This window comes from Tetrao urogallus, assembly GCF_951394365.1.
Source record: "Tetrao urogallus genome assembly, chromosome: 1".
In the NCBI taxonomy this organism is placed as follows: Eukaryota; Metazoa; Chordata; class Aves; order Galliformes; family Phasianidae; genus Tetrao; species Tetrao urogallus.
In genome coordinates, this window is record NC_136813.1 from 39,858,849 (window position 1) to 39,881,290 (window position 22,442).

General features: G+C 40.7%; 1 protein-coding gene across 1 annotated transcript; it reads right to left on the reverse strand.

The window, feature by feature from the left end:
* Positions 1-2,777: 2,777 nt before the first annotated feature.
* Positions 2,778-22,225, reverse strand: DIS3 (DIS3 homolog, exosome endoribonuclease and 3'-5' exoribonuclease; the record flags this gene model as incomplete). The annotated part of the gene is made up of 21 exons (XM_079549681.1): positions 21,902-22,225; positions 20,036-20,193; positions 19,126-19,325; positions 18,940-19,013; positions 16,910-17,077; positions 14,972-15,136; positions 14,186-14,299; positions 13,960-14,097; positions 12,794-12,940; positions 11,811-11,927; positions 10,948-11,049; positions 10,691-10,755; positions 10,510-10,594; positions 9,859-9,986; positions 9,488-9,574; positions 8,479-8,635; positions 6,860-7,074; positions 5,842-6,010; positions 5,169-5,327; positions 4,668-4,790; positions 2,778-2,867 (listed from the first exon to the last, which is right to left on the reverse strand). Exons 1-21 carry the CDS (start codon positions 22,130-22,132, stop codon positions 2,778-2,780), a joined length of 2,892 nt encoding a protein of 963 aa, XP_079405807.1. The 5' UTR covers positions 22,133-22,225.
* Positions 22,226-22,442: the final 217 nt, after the last annotated feature.

Below are 22,442 nucleotides of genomic sequence, written 5' to 3' on the forward strand. Positions count from 1 at the left end.
CCTTCAAAGATAATCTGATGCCTGAGAAGAAGAAATGGGCTGATATGGAAGAAGGCATCCGTTATTTGAGAGAATGTGCTGTGGTGGAAACACTACATAGCCCCGATTTCATTTCTGATGAGCCAGACCAAGAGCATGATCCTGAGAGAGCCAGGTGTACACCAAACATGTGGCGTACATTCACAAAGACTGCACCAGAAAAGTACGCCAGTACATTTGCAGCAATGTATGGCAGAGGGGAAATAAGACCCCTTATAAATGAGTTGGTTAATAAACGTCAAGACTTTGAGTTACATTTAAGCCCTCTACGAGCTTGTGTTTCAGTAGCTGAAAAGCTGGACAGAATGGAGAACAAACAAGAAGATACAGTAGACAAACTATCAGTCGTGCCTGATGCTGATGAATCCATGGTGGTAACAGATACATCCAATGAGGAACAGAATTCCCAAAACAGCCTACTTGAGGGGCTGATCAACTTGATTTTCCTCCCAGCCAGTGTCATCCAACATCTCAGCTATCAAAAGAAGACATCCTCCTGCTCGAGCAAGTGACAACAGTAAGACCACGTCACGTTTTGCCTTGTGGCATTACCTACGTGACCATGGAGAAGATATGAAGAAGTGGCATAAGCAACCTACTCCAGCACTTCAAGCACGGGTAAAAGAATTACAAGACAAATCAACCACCAAGGTGAACATCTCCAAAAAGGTGATTGCTCCAGTTGCTGCAGACAACGGAGGTAACAAATAGAGGGGCCCTGCCCCCAGCCGGGGGGGGGGGGGGGGGGAGAATAGAGTTTATTGGACTGTGCGGATTAGATGGCTTGGCACATCAGAATCACGGAAATATAAGGCCCTGGTGGATACTGGTGCACAGTGCACTCTAATGCCCTCGAGTCACCAAGGGACAAAATCAATTTATATTCATGGGGTGACTGGGGGTTTCCCAAGAGCTGACTATGTTGGAGGCTGAAATCAGCCTCACTGGTGAAGACTGGCAAAGGCACCCTATTGTGACTGGCCCAGGGGCTCCATGTATACTTGGTATTGATTACCTCAGAAGGGGATATTTTAAGGATCCCAAAGGGTACTGATGGGCCTTTGGAATAGCTGTTGTAGACACAGAAGGTGTTAAGCAGTTATCTGTTTTGCCTGGCCTATCAGAAGATCTGTCTGTTGTGGGGTTGCTATGAGTGGAAGAGCAACAGGTACCAATAGCTACAAAAACGGTGCACAGACGGCAGTACCGCACCAACAGGGATTCCTTGCTCCCCATTCAGAAGTTGATTCATCAACTAGAGAATCGGGGATTGATCAGCAAAACTCACTCACCTTTTAACAGCCCCATATAGCCAGTGTGTAAAGCCAGTGGAGAATGGAGGCTGACGGTGGACTACTGTGGCCTGAATTAAGTCACACCCTCATTGAGTGCTGCTGTGCTGGATATGTTAGAACTCCAGTATGAACTGGAGTCAAAAGCAGCTAAGTGGTATGATATTGACATTGCTAACGCCTTTTTCTCCATTCCTTTGGCCAAAGAATGTAGGCCACAGTTTGCTTTCACATGGAGGGGCATTCAGTATACCTGGAACCGTTTGCCCCAGGGGTGGAAACATAGTCCAACCATTTGTCATGGGTTGATCCAAGCTGCACTGGAACAGGGAGGTGCTCCTGAGAACTTACAGTACATTGATGACATCATTGTGTGGGGCAACACAGCCATGGAAGTTTTTGAGAAAGGAGAGCAAATAATCCAGATCCTTCTCTGTGCTGGTTTCACTATTAAGCGAAGCAAAGTGAAGGGACCTGTCCAGGAAATTCATTTCCTAGGTGTAAAGTGGCAAGATGGCCATCGTCACATCCCAACAGATGTGATCGACAACATCACTGCCATGTCTTCGCTCACTAATAAGAAAGAGACACAATCTTTTCTGGGTGTAGTGGGTTTTTGGAGAATGCATGTTCCAAACTACAGCCTCATTGTAAGCCCCCTTTATCAGGTGATGTGGAATAAGCATAATACTGAATGGGCTCCTGAGCAGGTCATGGTTTTATGATTTTTGATTATCAGTATTCCACATCATAAAATCCCAGTGCACTACATGATGTTAAGAGTTAATGCCCCAGTTCTGGGTACCTTTCCTGGAAAAAAAGAACTACATACCTCAGAAGACTGTTATCATTCCTGCTCAGGTGGAACACGTAAGACCTCAATAGGTCACCTGACGTTCCTCTTTTTCCATCATCAGGCTTTCTCGCTGCTGCTTGTCCCGACTGCACACTGTTAGCGTAAGGTCTTCAGCTTTTTCGGACATTCTCTCATATTTGATTGATTAGCTTCAATTCTAATTATATAGTATTACAGTACATTACCTTGCATTACAATACCACATTTAGTTAGTTTGTTTCTTCTCAGATCATTGCTGCTGTTTTTACTTATTCAGGGTCCCCTGTTTTCCCCTTTCTAGAGGCATGGATTCATGAATCCATCTGCCCCGCTAGTCACAGAACCAGGCCTAACCAGCCCATAAAATGCTAACGCATGAGTACTGTTACTTTGGAGAAGTATTTATTTTTCATCCATACAATAAAACTATAGACATATTTGATTTTAAAACTTATCTTCTTGCACACATACAAACTGTAAAAAGAGAAGAGTTTTACGAAGTATTAAAAAGTGGATGTAAAAGTAAACAGTATTTTCTATTACTTTGCCCATAGGGAAAAATAAGTACACACAAGTAACTCACATCTACTTTTTTTAACTATTTGACCTTGCTACTGTTGCAGCTTCTTCTTCTTTTTTTCTGGTTCATTGCTGTGGTTCGTCTCAGTAGATAAATGTGGAGGAACACCACTTGCAAGTATCTACAGTAAACCAACAAATCAGAAAACAGCATTTTAGCTTCTACTATTCTGGTAATACATTTACCTTCTACAGCTACACTATCCTCATGAGAAAATACTAATCATGTAACGAAGTGTTTAGCATCGCATAGCTATCACAGCTCAAACACTAAGCAAGCAGCAGTGTCCCTTCTAAATGAAACACTAGGCATCAAACTGAGTCCTTGTCAGGCTCAATGTGTGGCTCTGATCATAGCCCAGCAAAGGGACGTTACATTACACCTTGGTAGAAATTGGAAAAATGGAAAGCAGACCATACAGAACAAGGAGGAATTAGAATAAAGAAAAGCTTGTGTCTTTACAGAGGCGTGGTAAACTGCACTCTAGGAAAGAGGTCATTAAAAGGCATGCTACGCTTTCCTTGAGAATATGTAAAAGAGTGGGTGAAGCAGGTTGTAGAATGAAATACTACTGATTTTAGTAACTGAACCAGGATTAGACCCATGTATGTTTCTCTGCAAGTGAGTCTATGGGCAAACTGCAATGCCTGACCAGTAAAGAGGTAACAGGTACTTCAGAAACTTGATGCAAGGAACTAATTACTATGATTTCAATATCAGGATAGAAATGATTTGAAAATTGCAAGAGCATATACCAGAAGAAGAGTCATGCTACTTGCTCATTCAAGTTATATTCTAATATGGTTACAATTAATTGCAGAGTAACACAGGCACCTATACTGGAATTAAAGACCCACCACCATAAACTTAAGGTGTGGATTTGTTAAGACACCTAGGATGAAAGTAACCATTATGACAAGCTAGGGAATATCAGACTGTGAGAAGAGAGAATGTGAAAGCAAAAATTTAATTGTTCTCAATGAGTAAATGTCACAAGAAAGCATAAAGCATTCTAGCTTTCTAGGCTGTGTAATGATATATTTTCTGGAGAAATTAGTTAAATGATCCCAATTCAGACTACTACAACAGACCAAAACATGTTTGGAAACATGATTTCTCAGAAAAAGCTAACATATGTGTATAAACAGTCATATTTTGTTTATTTTCACTTCCCCTGCATTACTATATTTATTCATTTTATATACTCAATTACTGCAACAAACCGTTTACCAAAAGAGTCATGTACAACGTAATGCAAGTACGCACAACCTTGTACTGCCATGCAAAACGTTCAGCAGGCCTGAGGCATGAGACCAAGTGAAAACCCCAATGTCTCAGATGCAGAGAGAAGCAGCTAAAAGCAGAAACAGTTTTTAAAGCCAGACACACACTTATTAAGAGATTACAGTTGTTTCAGTATTATCACGAGAGACTCTTGGATTGTGGAAGTTGTGGTAAGAAAGCACTGCCGTTTATGTACTCTGTGTTCATTAAAGAACCAGCAATTACAGCTTCCTTCTGAGGATGCTATCAGAGTTGCACAGTAATTTACTGGAGCTAAAAGAAGATCCTACTGAGTTCTGGCAGAATTTCAGAGCAATTTGATTACAGAACCACACATCTTAAGATATACCATTTCAGCAAATCATCATCCTTCCAACGGTAATATTCTTAATTGGCCAAGAAAGGAAATTTCATTTAGAACCCTTCCTGCTTTTCAACACACAGTAAAAGCAGATCTATGTTTTAATGAGAATAGATACGAAGCAAATCACTATAGATTTGCTCACTGATATTTTTTTTTTTGGTTGATTTTGGAGGTGTTTTTTTAATAATTTTTATTTTTTACTTTTAGGTTGTATTTCAATTTTGCTGTATCCTGACCTTCAGGTTACTAGAAACCACAAATCTTGTGTCTTACCTTTGGTTCTACCAATTCCATCCGAATTTTCTGATGTTGAATGTTGGACGCATCTAACGTAATGTTCACTTTGACTCTGTCAAATACAGATAGTGTTGTGCCTTCCACAGTAAGTGATGGTACCTGTAAGTTCAAATTTTGTATTAATACTTACTGTTCATACTGTCTTACATTTTTATACAAGTACATATTTTGAGATGTAGTTAATGTCCAGAGAGTTAGGGTGCAGATACACATCTGTGTGGCATTTTTTTGGGATCATTAGATATTGTCTATTACAAAAAAACCCATTCTGATGTCAGAACCTTTTTGCTTAAACTCAAAGATCACAACAATACTACTACTGCAGGGTAATAAAATACTATGAAATTAGAAAAGGCTCTGTTACCCTTCTAACACAACTAGAATAGATTTTAGTCATTTTGCTTGTGTACCTCATAAATAAAATAAATAAATAAATAAAAAAAAAAGGCAAAGAAGAATAAACCTTACGAAATGTACCTCACTGTTGTAATCAAGTTTTGGTGTTGGCTTATCTTTTTCTTCAAAGAAGACTGTTCCTTCTAACCCATACTTTGGAATTAAAACCACTACTGCATTTCTTCTTACAAACAATATATACGCATCTTCATTCACTACTCCCTTAGTTTTAAAGAACAGCTGTAACAGAAGATAGAAGAAAAAAGGTGTTAGCACATTCCCTTCTGGATTAAAAATATACCCACTTAAAAAGAGTAAAATACTTGAGCAAATATAGATCTATACTTACTATTACACACCATATTTAAAAAGTTCATTCAAATAATTATACTCGCTATTTATAATACCATTTCGTTCAGAATATTTATTAAAAATATACATATATGCACACACACACACAAAAAAGAAAGCCAATGATAGACATATAGACAGTTAAAAGTACTTTCTAGAAACAACAGAACCCATATAGACAGTTAAAAGCACTTTCTAGAAATGCAACTCTAAGCTCTTCAGTACCAGGAATGTTACGTTGAAGCTTTTCCTTGAAGAAACTGCACTTTTTCATAATAATTCCTGCAGACTTACTTTTGCTCACCAAAGCACAACCTGCCTGTTATTGCTCAGTGTTTCTTCCTTTCCTTTAAGGGCAACATGAATCCCCAACAGATCATGCTTACATCTCAGTAGTATTTACCTGTGTGTGGAAAGCAACAGATGCTCTTTGTGCATATTGAGCCATTTTATGCCGGTAATTGAGATTTTTACACAGATCTGCCAGTTTATGTTTATCAGTAAGTTCTGGATAGGTACTGTCTGCTCCTATGGCCACGGCCAAAAGACGATGCACTATAATGTCAGCATACCTGCAGAGAAGATCTGTGATGTGTCAAAACGTTTTTATCAGTTTGACTAACATTTTGCTTTTTTGCAGATCTCACAGCTCAAGAATTCTTTCTAATAGTAATGGTCTGCTGATAACTCTCTACATTAATTAGAAGATCACATTCTCTTTGCTGATCAAATATACACTCTGCAGAGAGTATCTTCACAATACTATGAACTACACCATTTTCTTTTTTAATCTAAGGAATTCTTTCCTACAGTTTACCAATGCAGCCTGCATTACTAAATACTTACAAAGAAGAAATAAAGCTTTAACTTTGAACTCAAGAATGATGTTTCAGCACAACAGGTTAAGCCCCTTCCTCTTTCCTTTCTCAAGAACTAGGAAAACTTCATTTCAGTGCCCTTACTCTGCAAAACATAATCACACAGTGCTCCTGGCACACAGCTTTTATGAGAATTTGAGCCAGAAATTCTTTAACGTATCTGTTAACAAACATGATTCACTAGTGGAACTCCAAGAAGCTCTAGAAATTACCCACACAAGAGAGACATTGCCTTAAATTTCATTGTAATAAGTTTAATTAAGAAAATTCAAATTAACAATATTTTCATATGTTTTTATATGAAGGAATCTAAATGTTTACAACAAAGCTTCCTCTTGACAAGTAGCCAAACACTGCCTTACTCTCTGCTTGACTTACTTAAAGCTGGACAAAGTTGGTTTGTATAACACTTCTGTAACGTAAAGCCACTGCCTTTCCAATTCAAATTTTAAGCTGAATGGAAACACAATCTCCAATGCACTCTCTTAACAAATAAATCACTTCTTCTGTCCTCTGACAATACTGTAAAATGAAAGAAAGTACCTTCTAATAGGTGAGGTAAAGTGGGTATAAATAGGTGAAGCTAAACCATAGTGATGAAAATCACTATCCATTCCAGAACAGAAATACACAGCTTGCATCATGCAGCGAGTGGTCAAAATTCGCAACAGTGTATTTAGGTATGGGAAATCAGGAGATTCAGCTTTGTCTAATGATTCTGCTAACGCCTTTGCAGAGTCTGTCTTTATTTCCAAATTCTGGAGAAAGCAAAAAACAAAAGGAACAGATTGTAAGCAGAAATACCACAGCTGAACCCGTATAACCCGTGTAGCTCTTAGTAACGCTAACAAATTTCCTACCTCATAAAATCTGAGATGTAGACAATAAGACAACAGTGTCACACAGAACTCTTGTTTGTCATTGGCAAAAATGCATAGCTATGGTGGTGACTGTGTTGCAAAACAGTGTTCTGCAGCAAAGAACTTGCTCTATCAAACAGTGTGATTGTGCTCTTTGTTGTAATTTCAAAGGAAATAAATAGGAAGCTTTACTTCAGGAGTAACGTAGGTATTAAAACTTACACCTGGGGGAAAGTGATTTTTAAAATTATTACTGTTTTGTTTCCCACATACTCTAAGAAAGCACAAGATCAGCAGAACGTTCCATCTGTGTACACCACTAACAGCAAAGGATGATGTAAAGATCAAATCCCGGTAAAGTGACTGCATGTTTATTAAAAAATTCCAACAACAACAACAACAAAAAAGCATGCAAATGCCCACCTGCACTGGTTCTGAGTCATTAAAGTAACTTTGCATAGTTAGAAGAACTTCTGCCTATGGAAATGAACTTAGCCTTCCAAGTAAAAAACTGCTTTGAAAACCATTTTCAGATTAGAAATGAAAAGACTACTCCAACTTTACAAGAGAGGAAAATGAAGCGTTGTTTTTTTTTACTCTTCTATTAATATTATTATACTGATATCATTCCAGAGTTTTCCCCCTCTTTCTTATTAAAAAGAGAGGAAAAAAAAAAAAAAAAAAAAAAGGAGGCAGAGGGACAAAAAACTGTGTGGAAAGGAATTCCTAACTCACATGAGAACGCCTAGGGTTCAACTCTAGGGTTGAACTTAAGGGTTCAACTCAACTGGGGACTGCAATCTTTGAACATAAGATCACAAAACTGGAAAAGTAATGTTTCTTAGTTAAGACTTATTAATCAAATCAGAGTTGTTTCAGGCTACACTAACCCCTAGCTTACCTAATGAGAAGATGGAAACTGTGAACACATGCAAACACTTCCTTACTTCCAGACTTTAACAGAGAGCAACAGTGTATGTGATTCAAAGCCAAGAACTGTCTGAAAAACAGCAACCATGGCTTGGAAATGAGAAAAGTGTTTCACTAGCAGTTAAAATACAGGAAAGAATTAGTGTTTTCTACTTTCTTTTCCTGAAAGAGGTTAGTCTTTTTTTTTTTTTAAGCACATAATTCTTCCTTTCATCTAAAGGTACAGACGCCTCCTGCAGGTACCAGCAGGTAAAAGGCAAATCAATATATGTTTTCAAGACATTGATTTCCAATTGCCACTCTTGGATAAGTGGCCAACCAGACAGAAAGCACGGCTTTTTAAATTAACTCATGAGAATGGTAAAAACCTGCCTTGGACTTGGCTGCCTTCACAAGGATGTCGTAATTCGATGGAGGAGGAGCAGGATGTTTCCGGAGCAAGGCAAACTCTGGGAACTCATCATAAATTTTTTGTGCCACAGAGACATTGGCAAGCAACATGAACTCTTCAACCATGGAGTTGGTCTCTCTATCAACAGAAAATATTTTGTATAGTTAGAAAAGTGTCAAATTAGATACTTGCTATGTATCCTATTATTATCCTAACAATATTCTATAACACTATCTAGTTATCTAGAATTTTTTAAAATGGTACAAAGTAGGCATACATTTTTAAGACTGAGAGCATGCCAAAATGTACTTACTAAACTTCAAATGGTGGGACTGAAGAAAAAAAAAAAAAAACCCAAAATATTCTAAAATAACAAATCCGGAGAAAAACACTCTTTAAAATGGCAATGCTATCTCTGGAAAGACCAACGGATTTCTTATGCTTAAGAATACTATTCAAGCACACATACAAAGCTTGAAAGCACTATGTTGCACACCATCAAGTCATAACAGTATACACAAGTGTAAGATCTGCATATGGATTTTAGCACAGAAAATACCTACTAGTAGGACAGGAGGATCTGGACTCAGAAACTGAATCAGTAGCACCATTTTAAAAACTCCTCAGTAAGGCTGTCAATATCACTCTGCACCTCTGCAACGATTACCATGTTGTTGTTAAAGTTCCAGTAATCCACTCCTCCAAACTCTACTTTCCCTTCCTCTGTTAGTAGGAAAGCATTACAGAGAATGTGGAGAGCCTGTAACCTAGTGCTCCATTAAACCAGTAGCAAAGACTTAAGCTCATGGATGAAACAGAGCTCAAACATACTTCATAAACAGAGTAGTAAAATACAGAAGAACCATCTTTCCTACGATTACTGACTTGGACTACTGCATAAACTCTGTACACTACAGGCTGATACTTAATTCGGGATAGGGATGGAAAAATAGGAATTTTTAAGTAGCTGAGGAAACCAACAGGGCTTACTTAAGTTCCTTAGTTTGCAGATCAATGGGATCGTGAGTTTCACTATCCATGTGAAAACGAACTTCTGGTGAGGAAAGCGTCAAAGCTCTGCAAGACAGTTAAGTGATGTTACTGTAAAGGAGAAACAGCAGCTGAGTTGGAGGCCTACCTACAACAACTTGCTTTGTAACAAAATGCTAATTTAAAAAAAAGAAAAGAAAAAGGAATTAACGTTCAAAACAGTAGAAATAGCAGTGCTGATACACATCACTATTAGCTTTTGTTTCCAAAAGAGTTTAAGTGCAAAACGGGATATAGAGCATCTTCATGTAGTTCAACAGCAAAAAAGAGATGAAAAAAGGAAAAAATAACAGCATCACTGCATTGTTTACCCATTATCAATTCTTTTCTTCTTCAGAATTTTTGCTAATTTGTTTAGTCCACGCAGGCTGACAGTAATATCATCACTCATTGTTGCCGAATCAATTCTCATCTGTGCTTCAGCATACGTAAGAGAAGCCTTGGAGAAAAACAAAACAAAACGTCATAATACTGAAAAAGCACACTTCTATCTCTCAGAAAAAAAACAGGTTTTTTCAGTCAAAGCTCATTCACAATAATACAAAGCTTTCTGCTCAACACCTCTATGAACATCATTCTCAAAGAATAACAGAACAGCACAGATCTACGCAAAACTCCAAGAAAAAAGTAAACATGCACAGTATTCTTTTCAAATGCTGATATAATACCTGCACTTAACTAGATGACTAGCTGGTGTACAGCAAACTATGTCTAATATGTATCAATGCATTTATATTTTTTAAATGAAATACTATAAAGTGACTGTACAAAACAACATTGCACCACTGAATGTCTAGAAGAATAGCATAGGATAACAATATTTTCCCTCACTTAAGGATTCAAGCTTGGTTTCCTAACTTTGAGAAAGCACATCAGTAACAGAAACAGGAAAACTTCAGTACAACGTTTCTCACAAGAAGTGTTCTTTTCTTTTAAATAAATACCACATTCATCCAACCAACCTTGGAATTAATAATACTCTTTGTAAATCTGGTGTTTAGAATTTCAGCCTTTTGGTTCATCTCCCATATACACGAAAATGCAAGCCTATGAAAAGGGGAATGGGGGGGAAATCTGTTAAAATCCATGCACACACATCTGGAGTTTCTTGTCAGGATCGACATACAGATCGTATACACATACCTGTCCACATTAGATCTTAAGGAGCATAAATTGGAGCTAAGCAGTTCTGGAACCATATCAATCCTCTGCAAAATAACAGATAAAATGCATCACTAGTCACAATTACTTCACATTGTGATTTTTAGTACACTGAAAACTTGAAAATAATACTCTCCATCATTCTGATAACATTGTACAAATCAGGAACAAAGGAAAGGAAAGCAATGAAAAATCCAACCACTTAATTGCACAAAAAACTTTCCATATAGAAAACTTACCTTTTCACACAGATATACAGTTGTTCCTCTTTTTGCTGATTCCTCATCCAAAGCGTTTCCTGGACGAATAAAATGACTGACATCTGCAATATGCACACCAACCTTAAAAAAAAACAAAACAAAACAAAACCCAGGCAGTGTCACGTTATACATTCTATGAAGCAAACAGCTCTCAACATAAAAGAAACTTTCTCAAGGTTTTATTTCAAACCCAATTTACCCTTTTCCTATTCCTCCCAGCAACTTCTATATTTACAAGTAGGAAGAGTTAAAAGCATTGCAGAAAATGAACAGTTGTAGCAATTCTGAACAATAAAGCCATGTGTACGTTTAGTGGAAAACTGCATTCATTACCAATTCAACTCTTCAGGTTTCTTGCTTTTCCCTGTTTGCTGGACTTCTAATTTTGGCATTCTCTGCTACTGCAATTACAAAGTAACAAAGAAAATCTGCCTAAATCAGATACAGTGAGGTACAGAGCTTGTGTTCATCTTGTAGCTTTTCAGTGACTTTTTCTAATTAGTCCTTCACTATTACAGCCGTAACTTCACTCCTTCCACTAGTTCCTCATCCTAGCCATAGCCATAGATACTTGTGTCTATATTCAGTTAAAGCAGTAAATAAAACCCGTTACTTTCTCACATCAAATGAGCAGACAGCAGGTTCAATTGAGAAGACGTTCAATTATGCTTTAGATACTGATGTAATGCAAGTCAACTACGTTTCTTTATTCCCACCTCACTTGTCAGCAGTGCAGACCATCGGTTTCTTTCACAACACACCTAGAGTTTTGCTTGCATCAATTACTGTTCTCACTACTGACTGTTCCGAAAAGCAAATAAGCAAACAAGAACACAACCCACCTCCAGATTTCCATTTCCTATTTCTCTACAATGCAATGCATCATCAATATCTGTACAGCCAGGAGGATCAACGCTACAAACATACAGATGCCTCAAGTCCTCCCTATATTTCATATCCTGAAATTTAAATTAAAAAAAAAAAAAAAAAGGAAGTTGTACAGAACATCAGAACATCCACATTAAAGGAGAAATAAAAAGAAATGATAATTTGAGAAAAGATAATTTGAGACTTTGTGTAAGACTTTCCAAAGTAATCACATATTTTTAAGTACACAGTCTGCAACATTATTCAACCAAACAAAAGAGATGCACAGAGACTGTAGTGATAACAAAGGCAAGACAATGATAACTACCGAAATTTTGTTATAGTGCAAGCAAAAAGGAAACAGAGAATAAAACCATCTTTCCAATCAAGTGTTTCCTTTTCTTCACATTCTAAACCAACCATTTCCCACATTTAAGATACCGTGGAGAATCTGAAATTCACTCACATCAATTAAAACAAGCAAACAGTAACTTTCCTTCCTCTGATTACCGTACTGGATTCTACTGGAATATATTAAAATTAACACCAAAATAATCTGAGAAAAGACATGTAGGCTACTGCATTTGGTTACAACCCTGTCTACTGAGATGCAGGAAAGCCCCCCAACTCACAGATGATTTTTATATATATATGAATTGTAATCTACCACCTTTGTTAAACAAATTTTTTTAAACATTTCAAATGACATCTGCATTACGGTAGTTTTTCTTGTGTTTTTGTTTTGTTTTTAATTTTAACATATCTACCTCTAACAAACTCTAACAAACTTCAGCCAAAATTCAAAGTCTTGTGGAGAACTTTCCACAGAAAAGCAGACTAAATGTTCAGAACAACCTGAATTTTAGGATAATTTTATCCCTCTATTTTTGGTGCACTGGACCATTCAAGAATATCGTAATTTGAAGACAGCACAGTAATTATATTTTGAACCTATTACCTTTTCAGTAATGCTCCATGGCATTTTTGGTAGGAAACTGAGGACATTCTGAGAGAAAGGCTGATGAGGGACATCATGTTCAAGGAGAAGAACTTCTGTCTCAGTCTCTTTATCTCCAGCACTTCCCAAATTCTTCACAAAATGACCCTGAGAAATAACATACACGTGTATATGTACATATATAGCACTGGAACTCTCTGCCCAGGGAGGTGGTGGAGTCACCATCCTTGGAGGTGCTCCAGAAATGTTTAGATGTACTGAGGGACACGGCTTAGTGGGGAAATACGGGTGACAGGAGGATTTTGGACTGGATGATCTTGGAGGTCTTTTCCAGCCTTGGTGATTCTATGATATAAACGCAAACACATATATGCACACACGCACACACACACACACAAACATCAAGTAACACTGTATGTTCGAAAGTAATTAAATACGTGAAATAAACCTAAGATAAATACTTTAAATGCCTTTTTTTTTTCCCTCTCATCAACTCAATCTAACTTGTTTTAAGTAGTGCAATTGCAATGTAGCATATACTAAAGATGCTTAACATTGCAACAGCAGCACACCTGTAACTAGCAAAACAGCTTTCTTGGTTTATTTAACAATCTAGCTAGCGTAAATTAGATTTCTATTTTATTACTGGAATAGCTGGCACATGTGATGATGTTTCAAGGAAGTGAAGAAGTGAAATCCCTGTATTCTGTACAGGATTTCATTTTCACAAAACTTTTACAAGTGCAATCTTATCTCTTGTTAGCATACAGCATCCATTTACTCTGTAGAAACGTCCTAAGCCTATTATGGTTGTATCCCTGAGCCTTAAACATATCTTCTTCCTTCCACATGCAATATATCTACTGTCCACATGAAAGAGAAAATGGATCCCTCCACGCTCCCCCTTTTCCTCCCCCCCTCAAACTTCCAAATACAGGGCTAAATTTTGTTTGAGTGCAAGCGACCTTCATTACTCACAGATAAATCTGCTCTTCACATAAAGCCTTTTATGATAACATCTATGCTGCTGTTAGACTTGCAAACAGCAGTTTGTTTTGCCTAAAAGCTGAGGGTTTACACATAACTCAAAACAACTCCATTAGCCTTTCAGTCTAACAGTTAAATGTCAGATAGGTAAGCGTTAAGAAAGAAGTATTAGAACTTACATTAGGATACCTAGAATTCCTAGGCCAACCATCAATAGCAACAATTATTCTTTGTCCTTCCAATTTATCTGCTTGTCTTGTTTCTATTCGAATCCGAGGAATCCTGCGATCAGCTGGTGTAAACAAGTGTCGCCTTGCCTATTAACACAGACAAAGGAACAAATTATTTCTACTTTGTTTTGTTTTGTTTTTAAATCCTACCCTTACAGTAGATTTACTGCCTTACCTCTTTAATCTGTGACTTGGAGAGCATGCCACAGAACGGTCGCCAGTTTCGCTTTATAATACCCACCACTTTTCCTGTAGGTCTCAGCATGTTCTTGTTAACAGAAACCTTCAACTGAGACAAAAAAAAAACAAAAAACAAAAGCTAAAGACCACAGAACCATTTAAAATCAGCACTCATCTCAAACCTTGCTGGTAGTAGGTTATGTATCACTACAGCGCCATGAACCCTCTTATGACATCATGAATGGAATAATGCCTCCCTGGGCTTCTTAATATTTGAAACATGACTAATTTGTCAAGTTTTCTTGTGGACATGGTTTTAGAATAAAGAACAGAAAAAGCCTAAAGAAATGCTATCCTGTACTACAGTCTCTGCTCATTTCCTTACTATCTCCATTTTTTCCCCCAACCCATTATTTTCATTTTTAAGAAGCCTTTTTATGCATCTTGAAAAATTCTCAAACAATTTTAAACACAGTAATTAAAATGTATTCCCACGGACTTCAGTGGGAAGATTGTATTTTTAAGGAAACACAAATATTTATTGCACAGGGCATACATACACGTGTGCATATACAGTAAGCAGAATTACTGCAAGTAGATAAGGAGTATTTTATAACCTGTTCCAAATGTATGCATTGCCATTAAAAACCAACCAGTCTATCTGCATATCAGAATATAGCTTTGCATTATTACTTGGCTACTGCTCAGTAACATTTATCTCTTAATAAAGACAGGAATCATTAAAATAATAATAATTTAAAAAGGTAATTTTGTTTCATACAATGTTTTCTTTCTTTTCTTCCATTTCAATGTCATCTTCATTCTGGCCATCATCTTGCAAGACCACTGAGGATGGTGCCACCCATTCATCTTTTGCTAACAACTCCACAGCTACAATATCTTCATGAACTGCTCGGTTTAAATGCTTAAGACCCTGTATAATTATCTGGATTTTTAGAAAACAAAACGGAAATACAGATGTTTATAATGACAGCAACAAAAGATTCACATCAGTGTAACAGAAGAGTATAAATGTACAACAGGCTCCACGCTCTGTTTGTGACACACTTCTTGCACTGTCTAAGTTTCTTTTGGTACTCATGACGTTATTTCAGAATTCACAGAACCACAGAATGGCCAGGGTTGGAAGAGACCTCAAGGACTATGAATCTCCAACCCCTCCCCACCACAGGCAGAGCCACCAACCTCCACATTTAATGCTAGACCAGGCTGCCCAGGGCCCCATCCAATCTGGCCGTGAACACCTCTAGGAACAGGGCATCCACAATTTCTATGGGCAGCCTGTTCCAGCACCTCGCCACTTTCCTTGTAAAGAACTTCCCCCTGCCATCCAACCTAAATCTTGCCTCCCTCAACTTAAGACCATTTCCCCTTGTCCTGCAGTTATCTACCCTCTCAGAGAGTTCATTCCCCTCCTGTTTGTAGGCTCCCTTGACGTACTGAAAGGCTACAATGAGGTCACCCCGCAGCCTTCTTTTCCCAGCCTGAACAAGCCCAGCTCCCTCAACCTGTCTCCGTAGGGGAGGTGCTCCGGTGTCCTGATCATCTTTGTGGCCCTCCTCTGGACCCTCTCCAACAGCTCCCTGTCTTTCTTGTACTGGGGGCTCCAGACCTGGACACAGTACTCCAGATGGGGCCTCACAAGAGCAGAGTAGAGGGGGACAATCACCTCCCTGTCCCTGCTGGCCACCCCTCTTCTGATAGAGCCTGTTGGGATACCATTTGCTTTTCAAGCCACAAGGGGCACGCTGCTGGCTCATGTTAAGCTTTTCATCTATTAAGACCCCTAGGTTCTTCTCCACAGGGCTGCTTTCCAGGACCGCTCCTTCCAGTCTGCATGGATGCCTGGGATTCCTCATCGATGTCACTGATAAAGATGTTAAAGAGCACCAGTCCCAAGACAGACCCCTGGGGGATGCCGCTTGTTACCACCGGCCTCCACCTGGACACAGAGCCATTGATGACCACCCTCTGTCTGCGGCCTTTCAACCAATTTCTTATTTCAGAATTCCAGAAGTCCCAGTAAAACCACTTGTTTTCTCAATTTTTTTCTTCTTCAAATCAGAAAATTCTTCTGTTTTTGCAGGCTAAGAGCCTTCCACATACTGTTGTGAGACTGGAATACAATAATTTGAGAGCCAAGGAAGAACTGTCAGCTGCCACCAGAAACAGAGAGTGAAGAGCCATCTGCTGCCATTTGGAAACAGTACGTGTCCAATTGTACCAGCTGCACGTTCAAAATCCAGCAGGAAGAAACCAAGGTAAACTGCTCAAAGGGCAACAGCCTAAAAACACCAGGGCAAATAACGCAAGAGAGCTCCACGAGGGCTCACCACAGTTTTTCTGAAAAATCTTCCTATGAGTTTATTACTTTTTCATCACACACTTTAAAATAATTTAAGAAAATACCACTTGACTTGAATATGACAGTGTTCCAAATCAAAGATTCCATTTTAGTTTATTATACACTTTCTCAAAGAACACATTATGCCTTTTAACATCTTTCTTGAAAAAAGGCATCCTCACTATTTCAGCAGTCTATCTCCACAAAAACAAAGCAAAAACCCCATGTCAGAAAAATAAACAAAAAGAGAAAAAAATAATACTGCCATTTAATACCACTTATCACTGTGAAATAATTACATAATCATTCAGTAATGACCAAGCAAAATTCACAGTGCAAAGTTAAAACACTCACCTCTTTGTTTTCTTCAGCATCCCCGTGAACCCAAACAGTAGCTTCAAGATAATTATCTCTGCTTGCTCTATAGGTTCCTTGGAGGTAAATGCCAGATTTTATTCCTTGCTGTAATTTGCTAAGAGGAACGTGTTCTGGGAAAATTATTTTGCCACTTTCTATTTCTTTCTTTAAGGGGGAAAAAAAAAAAAAAAAAAAAAAAGAAATAGTCTTTTACATTCATAATTACTCCAAAACTGATCATCTCAGGAACATGAAACTCAAGTTAGCAAACTCCGAAATTATAACTATGTATAGGAACAGAAATGCACAAGAATGACAAACTGGTATTGAACAGTAACTTTCCTAATGAAGCACAAAAAGCACAAAAATGTGACAACACTAAGAACACCTCTGTTTCTCTCCCTGCTTGCCTGCACAGACTTAAGAGGTCACCACATAAGTGATGGAGACGTTTGTTTTTATGCATTCACTAAACATAGACTTGGAAAAAAACATTAGGACAGTACTACAGAGCACAGAGCAGCTGCATGAATCAGTTGAAGTTAAATGAACTGCAGATAACTGCTGAAAAGATCAGCTCAGCCTCCCACTCTCGCATGTCCCACTCCAATCCATTAGAGTAACTATCATCACAGAATGGCCTGGGTGGAAAAGAACCTCAAAGATCATCTAGTAGACCAGGCTGCCCAGGGCCCCATCCAATCTGGCCTTGCAAGGGCATCCACAACCTCTCTGGGCAGCCTGTTCCTGCACCTCGCCACTTTCCTTGTAAAGAACTACCGCAACATCCAACCTCTCCCTCAACTTCAAAAAAAACCATTTCCCCTTGTCCTGCAGTTATCTACCCTCTCAGAGAGTTCATTCCCCTCCTGTTTGTAGGCTCCCTTGACGTACTGAAAGGCTACAATGAGGTCACCCCGCAGCCTTCTTTTCCCCAGCCTGAACAAGCCCAGCTCCCTCAACCTGTCTCCATAGGGGAGGTGCTCCCGTGTCCTGATCATCTTTGTGGCCTTCCTCTGGACCCTCTCCAACAGCTCTCTGTCTTTCTTGTACTGGGGGCTCCAGACCTGGACACAGTACTCCAGATGGGGCCTCAAAAGAGCAGAGTAGAGAGGGACAATCACCTCCCTGTCCCTACTGGTCACCCCTCTTCTGATGGAGCCCACTGGGATACCGTTTGCTTTTCAAGCCACAAGGGGCACACTGCTGGCTCATGTTTAGCTTTTCATCCATCAGGACCCCCAGGTCCTTCTCCACAGGGCTGCTCTCCAGGACTGCTCCTTCCAGTCTGCATGGATGCCTGGGATTCCTCCAGCCCAAGTGCAAAACTCTGCACTTTGCCTGCCATGTTGAACCTCATCAGGTTCGCCCGGGCCCACCTTTCCAGCCTGTCAAGGTCCCTCTGAATGGCATCCCTTCCTTCACTTTACTTTAGGTGTGCTAGTTTTCAGCTGTGTGAGTCTTATGGGACATGCCTGGGTGGGGAATTCTGTTCTAGTGGGTGGCAACCTTGCCCACAGCCTGAGGGGAAAACCAGATGGGCCTCCAACCCATTCTACCATAATTCTACGATGATGAAGTAACCCATCTTCGAGCTGCAGCACACAATTCTATCAACTTATGACTATATCGAATCTTTTCATCAAACATGTTTCTGACAAATGAACTGTGAAATAACAAACACAAAACAAACTTCTAGATGGTTTGCAATGCAGACTTCTGAAGTTTTAATTTTAGTTCAATTATTTGCAGTACTTATACACTTCCTTGAATCACTTGTTAAGCTTCCCATGTTAGCAACTGGCTTTTTACAAAGAACTAAACAATACCTTCCAGTAGGCATATCAGCAGCACTTAAAATAGCTGCAGTATTCTTTTCAGTCATCAAAAAGTTTTACTGTCAAAATGGTAATGAAGACCAGAATCCTTTTTCTGAACTGATGCTAGTAGCCTGACAAATGGCATCCAGTAACAGACTGCAAAATTATATTATAAAATAAATAAACCAAAAGAGAATAAAGACATACCCCTTCATCAGATACGCAAGCAAGACGATCTACAAGATCAGGATTATCTATCAAGCTTTTAATATACTCCTCACCTACAAAAGCACACACAAATATTTATGCAAGAGAGGCAGAGAATTTAGGTATAAAGACACTTGAAATTTTATACCTGAGCAATAAATTAAATCTTCATGCCTCCATACTTACATGTATAAGCAGTTATCCCTTCCTCAAGGGCTTTTTCCTTATTATTTCTGTCGTTTGTAAGAAAGATAACTTGGATGTCTTCATTCTCCTCATTCTGTATTTTCTTCAAGTGTTCACTGTACCATTTTACTGCTACCCGAATGGCTCTGTCATTGCGGTCATTAGAGCTTTCTCCTTGCTCTTGCTCTATGTATGTTTCTCTAACAATTTCAAATAAAAAAAGAAAAAAAAAAAAAAAGGGAGCAGGCAGGGAGAAGGTTAGCAAAGCCAACTACATCAAACAAGAAATCCAAACATCTATCTACAGTTACAATTATTATTGTTTTCAGACAAACATTTTAGACTGTAGGGACAAAAGAAATACAGCTGAACCAATTTTTAAAACGTGTAACATTAAAGAGCACTGAAGGCTTTGGACACAGGATCAAAAAAACTGACGAGGAAATGGCAATTTCTTACACAGTGTCCTCACTGAGGACTGAACAGAACAGCATTCAAGACAAGCACTGCTTGAGCCTTGATGCTGCTGTAGCAGAAACTACATAAAGGCAAATTAACTGCATCCCCTTTTTTTTGCTGCTAACTAGCTGATTTGAGTTCTACGGATTGAACTGGCAGTAGTAATAACGCATCAGAATTTGTGTAAAATGCATAACCATGATTCCACTGCTCAGGTTAAAGGTCTTGCCGGACAAGTTTATTCAGAATTTTAATCACCTTTTCAGAAGATACGCGTGCCAACACCAACTATAAAATGAGAAAGCTCCTGTAACATCCAATTACTCCTCAGCCGGACTTCTTAGATATATCAAGTGTTGTGCACATCAGTCTCATTTTACCTGCCTGATTCACACGTACCAGTTCCTTTACCAAACTTCAGTACAACGTTATACCCTATTCCAAACCGTACCGATGATGTTCATTGGTGAAGGAATAGAAGTGTTTTTCAGGGTTTCCGATCACGTCTCTGATTCGTTTGTATACTGGTGCGCTCCGATTCCTGACCTCTTGTAAAACTGTCTGTAGCACAATGACATTCTTAATAACAGGGTCTTCCAGAATATCAATCTGAGGAACAAAATGGAAATGCATCAGAACTGTGGCGTTTTTCTACATGCAGGCTAAATTACCAGGCCCAATCTTGCTGTTGCAGCCTTGTAACTGGGTAAAAACCTGTTCCTGCTGTCACCACAACCATCACATCCCCACTGCTCTGGTTCTTCCCAGTGTACCCTGGCAAATTCTCTGAGTGTTCAATAACTGCTAAAATGCCAGAGTGCCCTGCCCTTCTCCTGAGTAACTGACAACAGCCTTCATGAATTACTCAGGGCTACCAAATCATTACAGTTGGAAAAGACTTCTAACATCACCTAGTCCAACCATCGACCCACGACAACTGTGCCCACTAACTCATGCCCCTCAGTGCAACACACAGGCAAACAACATAGTGCAACACATTTCTTGAACACCTCTAGGGATGGTGACACCACCAACTTCCCTGGATAGCCTCTTCCAGTGCACCGCCGCTCTTTCTGAGAAAATTATTCCTAACAGTCAACCTGAACCTGCCCTGCTGCAACTTAAGGCTGTCACATCTTGTTCTACTTCTCCCAGTCTCAAACATTTGCACCAGACTACTGCATGCCTTACAGACATATTCAACAGCAATCAAAAAAACCCTCAGAATTCATCTTGGGAGCTCCTTGCCTCCAGCCTGCTACTGCTCCATCTGCAGAATCACAGAATCACATCAAGCCTTCATGCAATTAGAATCATAGAATCCTTACAGTTGGAAGGTACCTCCGAGGGCCATCTAGTCCAACTGCCCTGCCATGAGCAGGAACACACGCATCTAGATCAGGTTGCCCAGGGCTTGATTCAGCCTTGCTGTGAAAGTCTCCAGGGACGGGGCATCAACCACACACATCACCAGGTAACCCGTTCCACTGCATCACCTCCCTCACTGTGAAAGATCTCCTTACATCCAACCTAAATCTACCCTCTTTAATGGCCAGGGTTAGAAGGTTCATGACCCAAAGGATCATGAATCTCCAAGCTTGAAACCATTTCCCCTTGTCCTGTCATCACAGGCCCTGCTAAAGTCCCCTTCTCTCCTGTAGCTCCCTTTCAGACACTGACAGGCCGCTATCAGGTCACCTCACAGCCTTCCCTTCCCTAGGCTGAACAGACCCAGCTCTCTCAGCCCGCCCTCAGACGGAAGGCGTTCCATCCCTCGGATCATTTCTGTGGCCCTCCTCTGTACACAGTCCAACAGGTCTACGTCTCTCCTGTTCTGAGGACTCCACACCTGGATGCAGTACTCCAGGTGAGGCCTCACCAGCACACAGCAGAGGGGCAGGATCACCCTCCCCGACCTGCTGGCTACTCTCCTTTTGATACAGCCCAGGATACAGTTGGATTTCAGGGCTGTGAGGGCACGTTGCTGGCTCATGTCCAGCCTGCCCGTCACCAGGGCACGCAGGTCCCTCTCGGTAGGGCTGCTCTCAATCCTTCCGCCTCTCACTTTGTACTGCTGACGAACTACAAAGAAGAGTTCATCCCACACTCGTGGAATCGTATGCGGCCCCAACGGCCTAAAGCAGGCCGGTCCGGGCGACGCTGAAAGCTCCTCACTGCGGTGGCAGGCAGACAAATCGCAGCCTCGGGAGCAGGCGGACAACAGGGGAAGGCCCAGCGCGGTGCTGAGGGCAGCACGAGCCCCAGGACCATCCCCACCCGCGCGCACCGAACCGAACCGAGGCCGCGAGGCGCTCACCTGGTGCAGGAGAAGGTTGGTGTCGGGCAGCAGGTAGTGCGGCCCGGGGCACAGGCCGCTGGCGGCACCGCTAGGCCGCGCCTCGAGCCCCAGGGGCTGGCCGGGCCGGGCCGGGCAGAGCGGGCAGGCGTCGGCACCACAGGGAATATCGTCGCGCAGGTAATGCTCCCGCACCACCTTCACCACCGCACCCGCCCGCGTCCGCTTCAGGAAGGTCCGCGAGGTGAGCATGGCGCCGGCGCGGCCTCTTCCCAGCGTCCCCCGCCGCGCGGGGCGGGAAGCGGCGCGGCCGCCGGGTCGCCGTGGTGATGGCGTCTCGCGGCTCCGCCTACCTGCGCGTGCGCCGCCAGCTGTGGCTTTTCCCCGTATCCGGGCGGGCGCGGGGCAGCGCTTTTCTCCCGCCGGCCGTTAACGGTCGGTTGGTCAGCCAGCCGCCCGCGCGCTTCCAGCGGGCAGCGCGGCGCCTCGTTACAGCTTCTTGCGGCCGGAACCGCCGCAGGGGCAGCTCTCGGGAAGGAGTCCTCAGGAAAGCGCCCTCTTC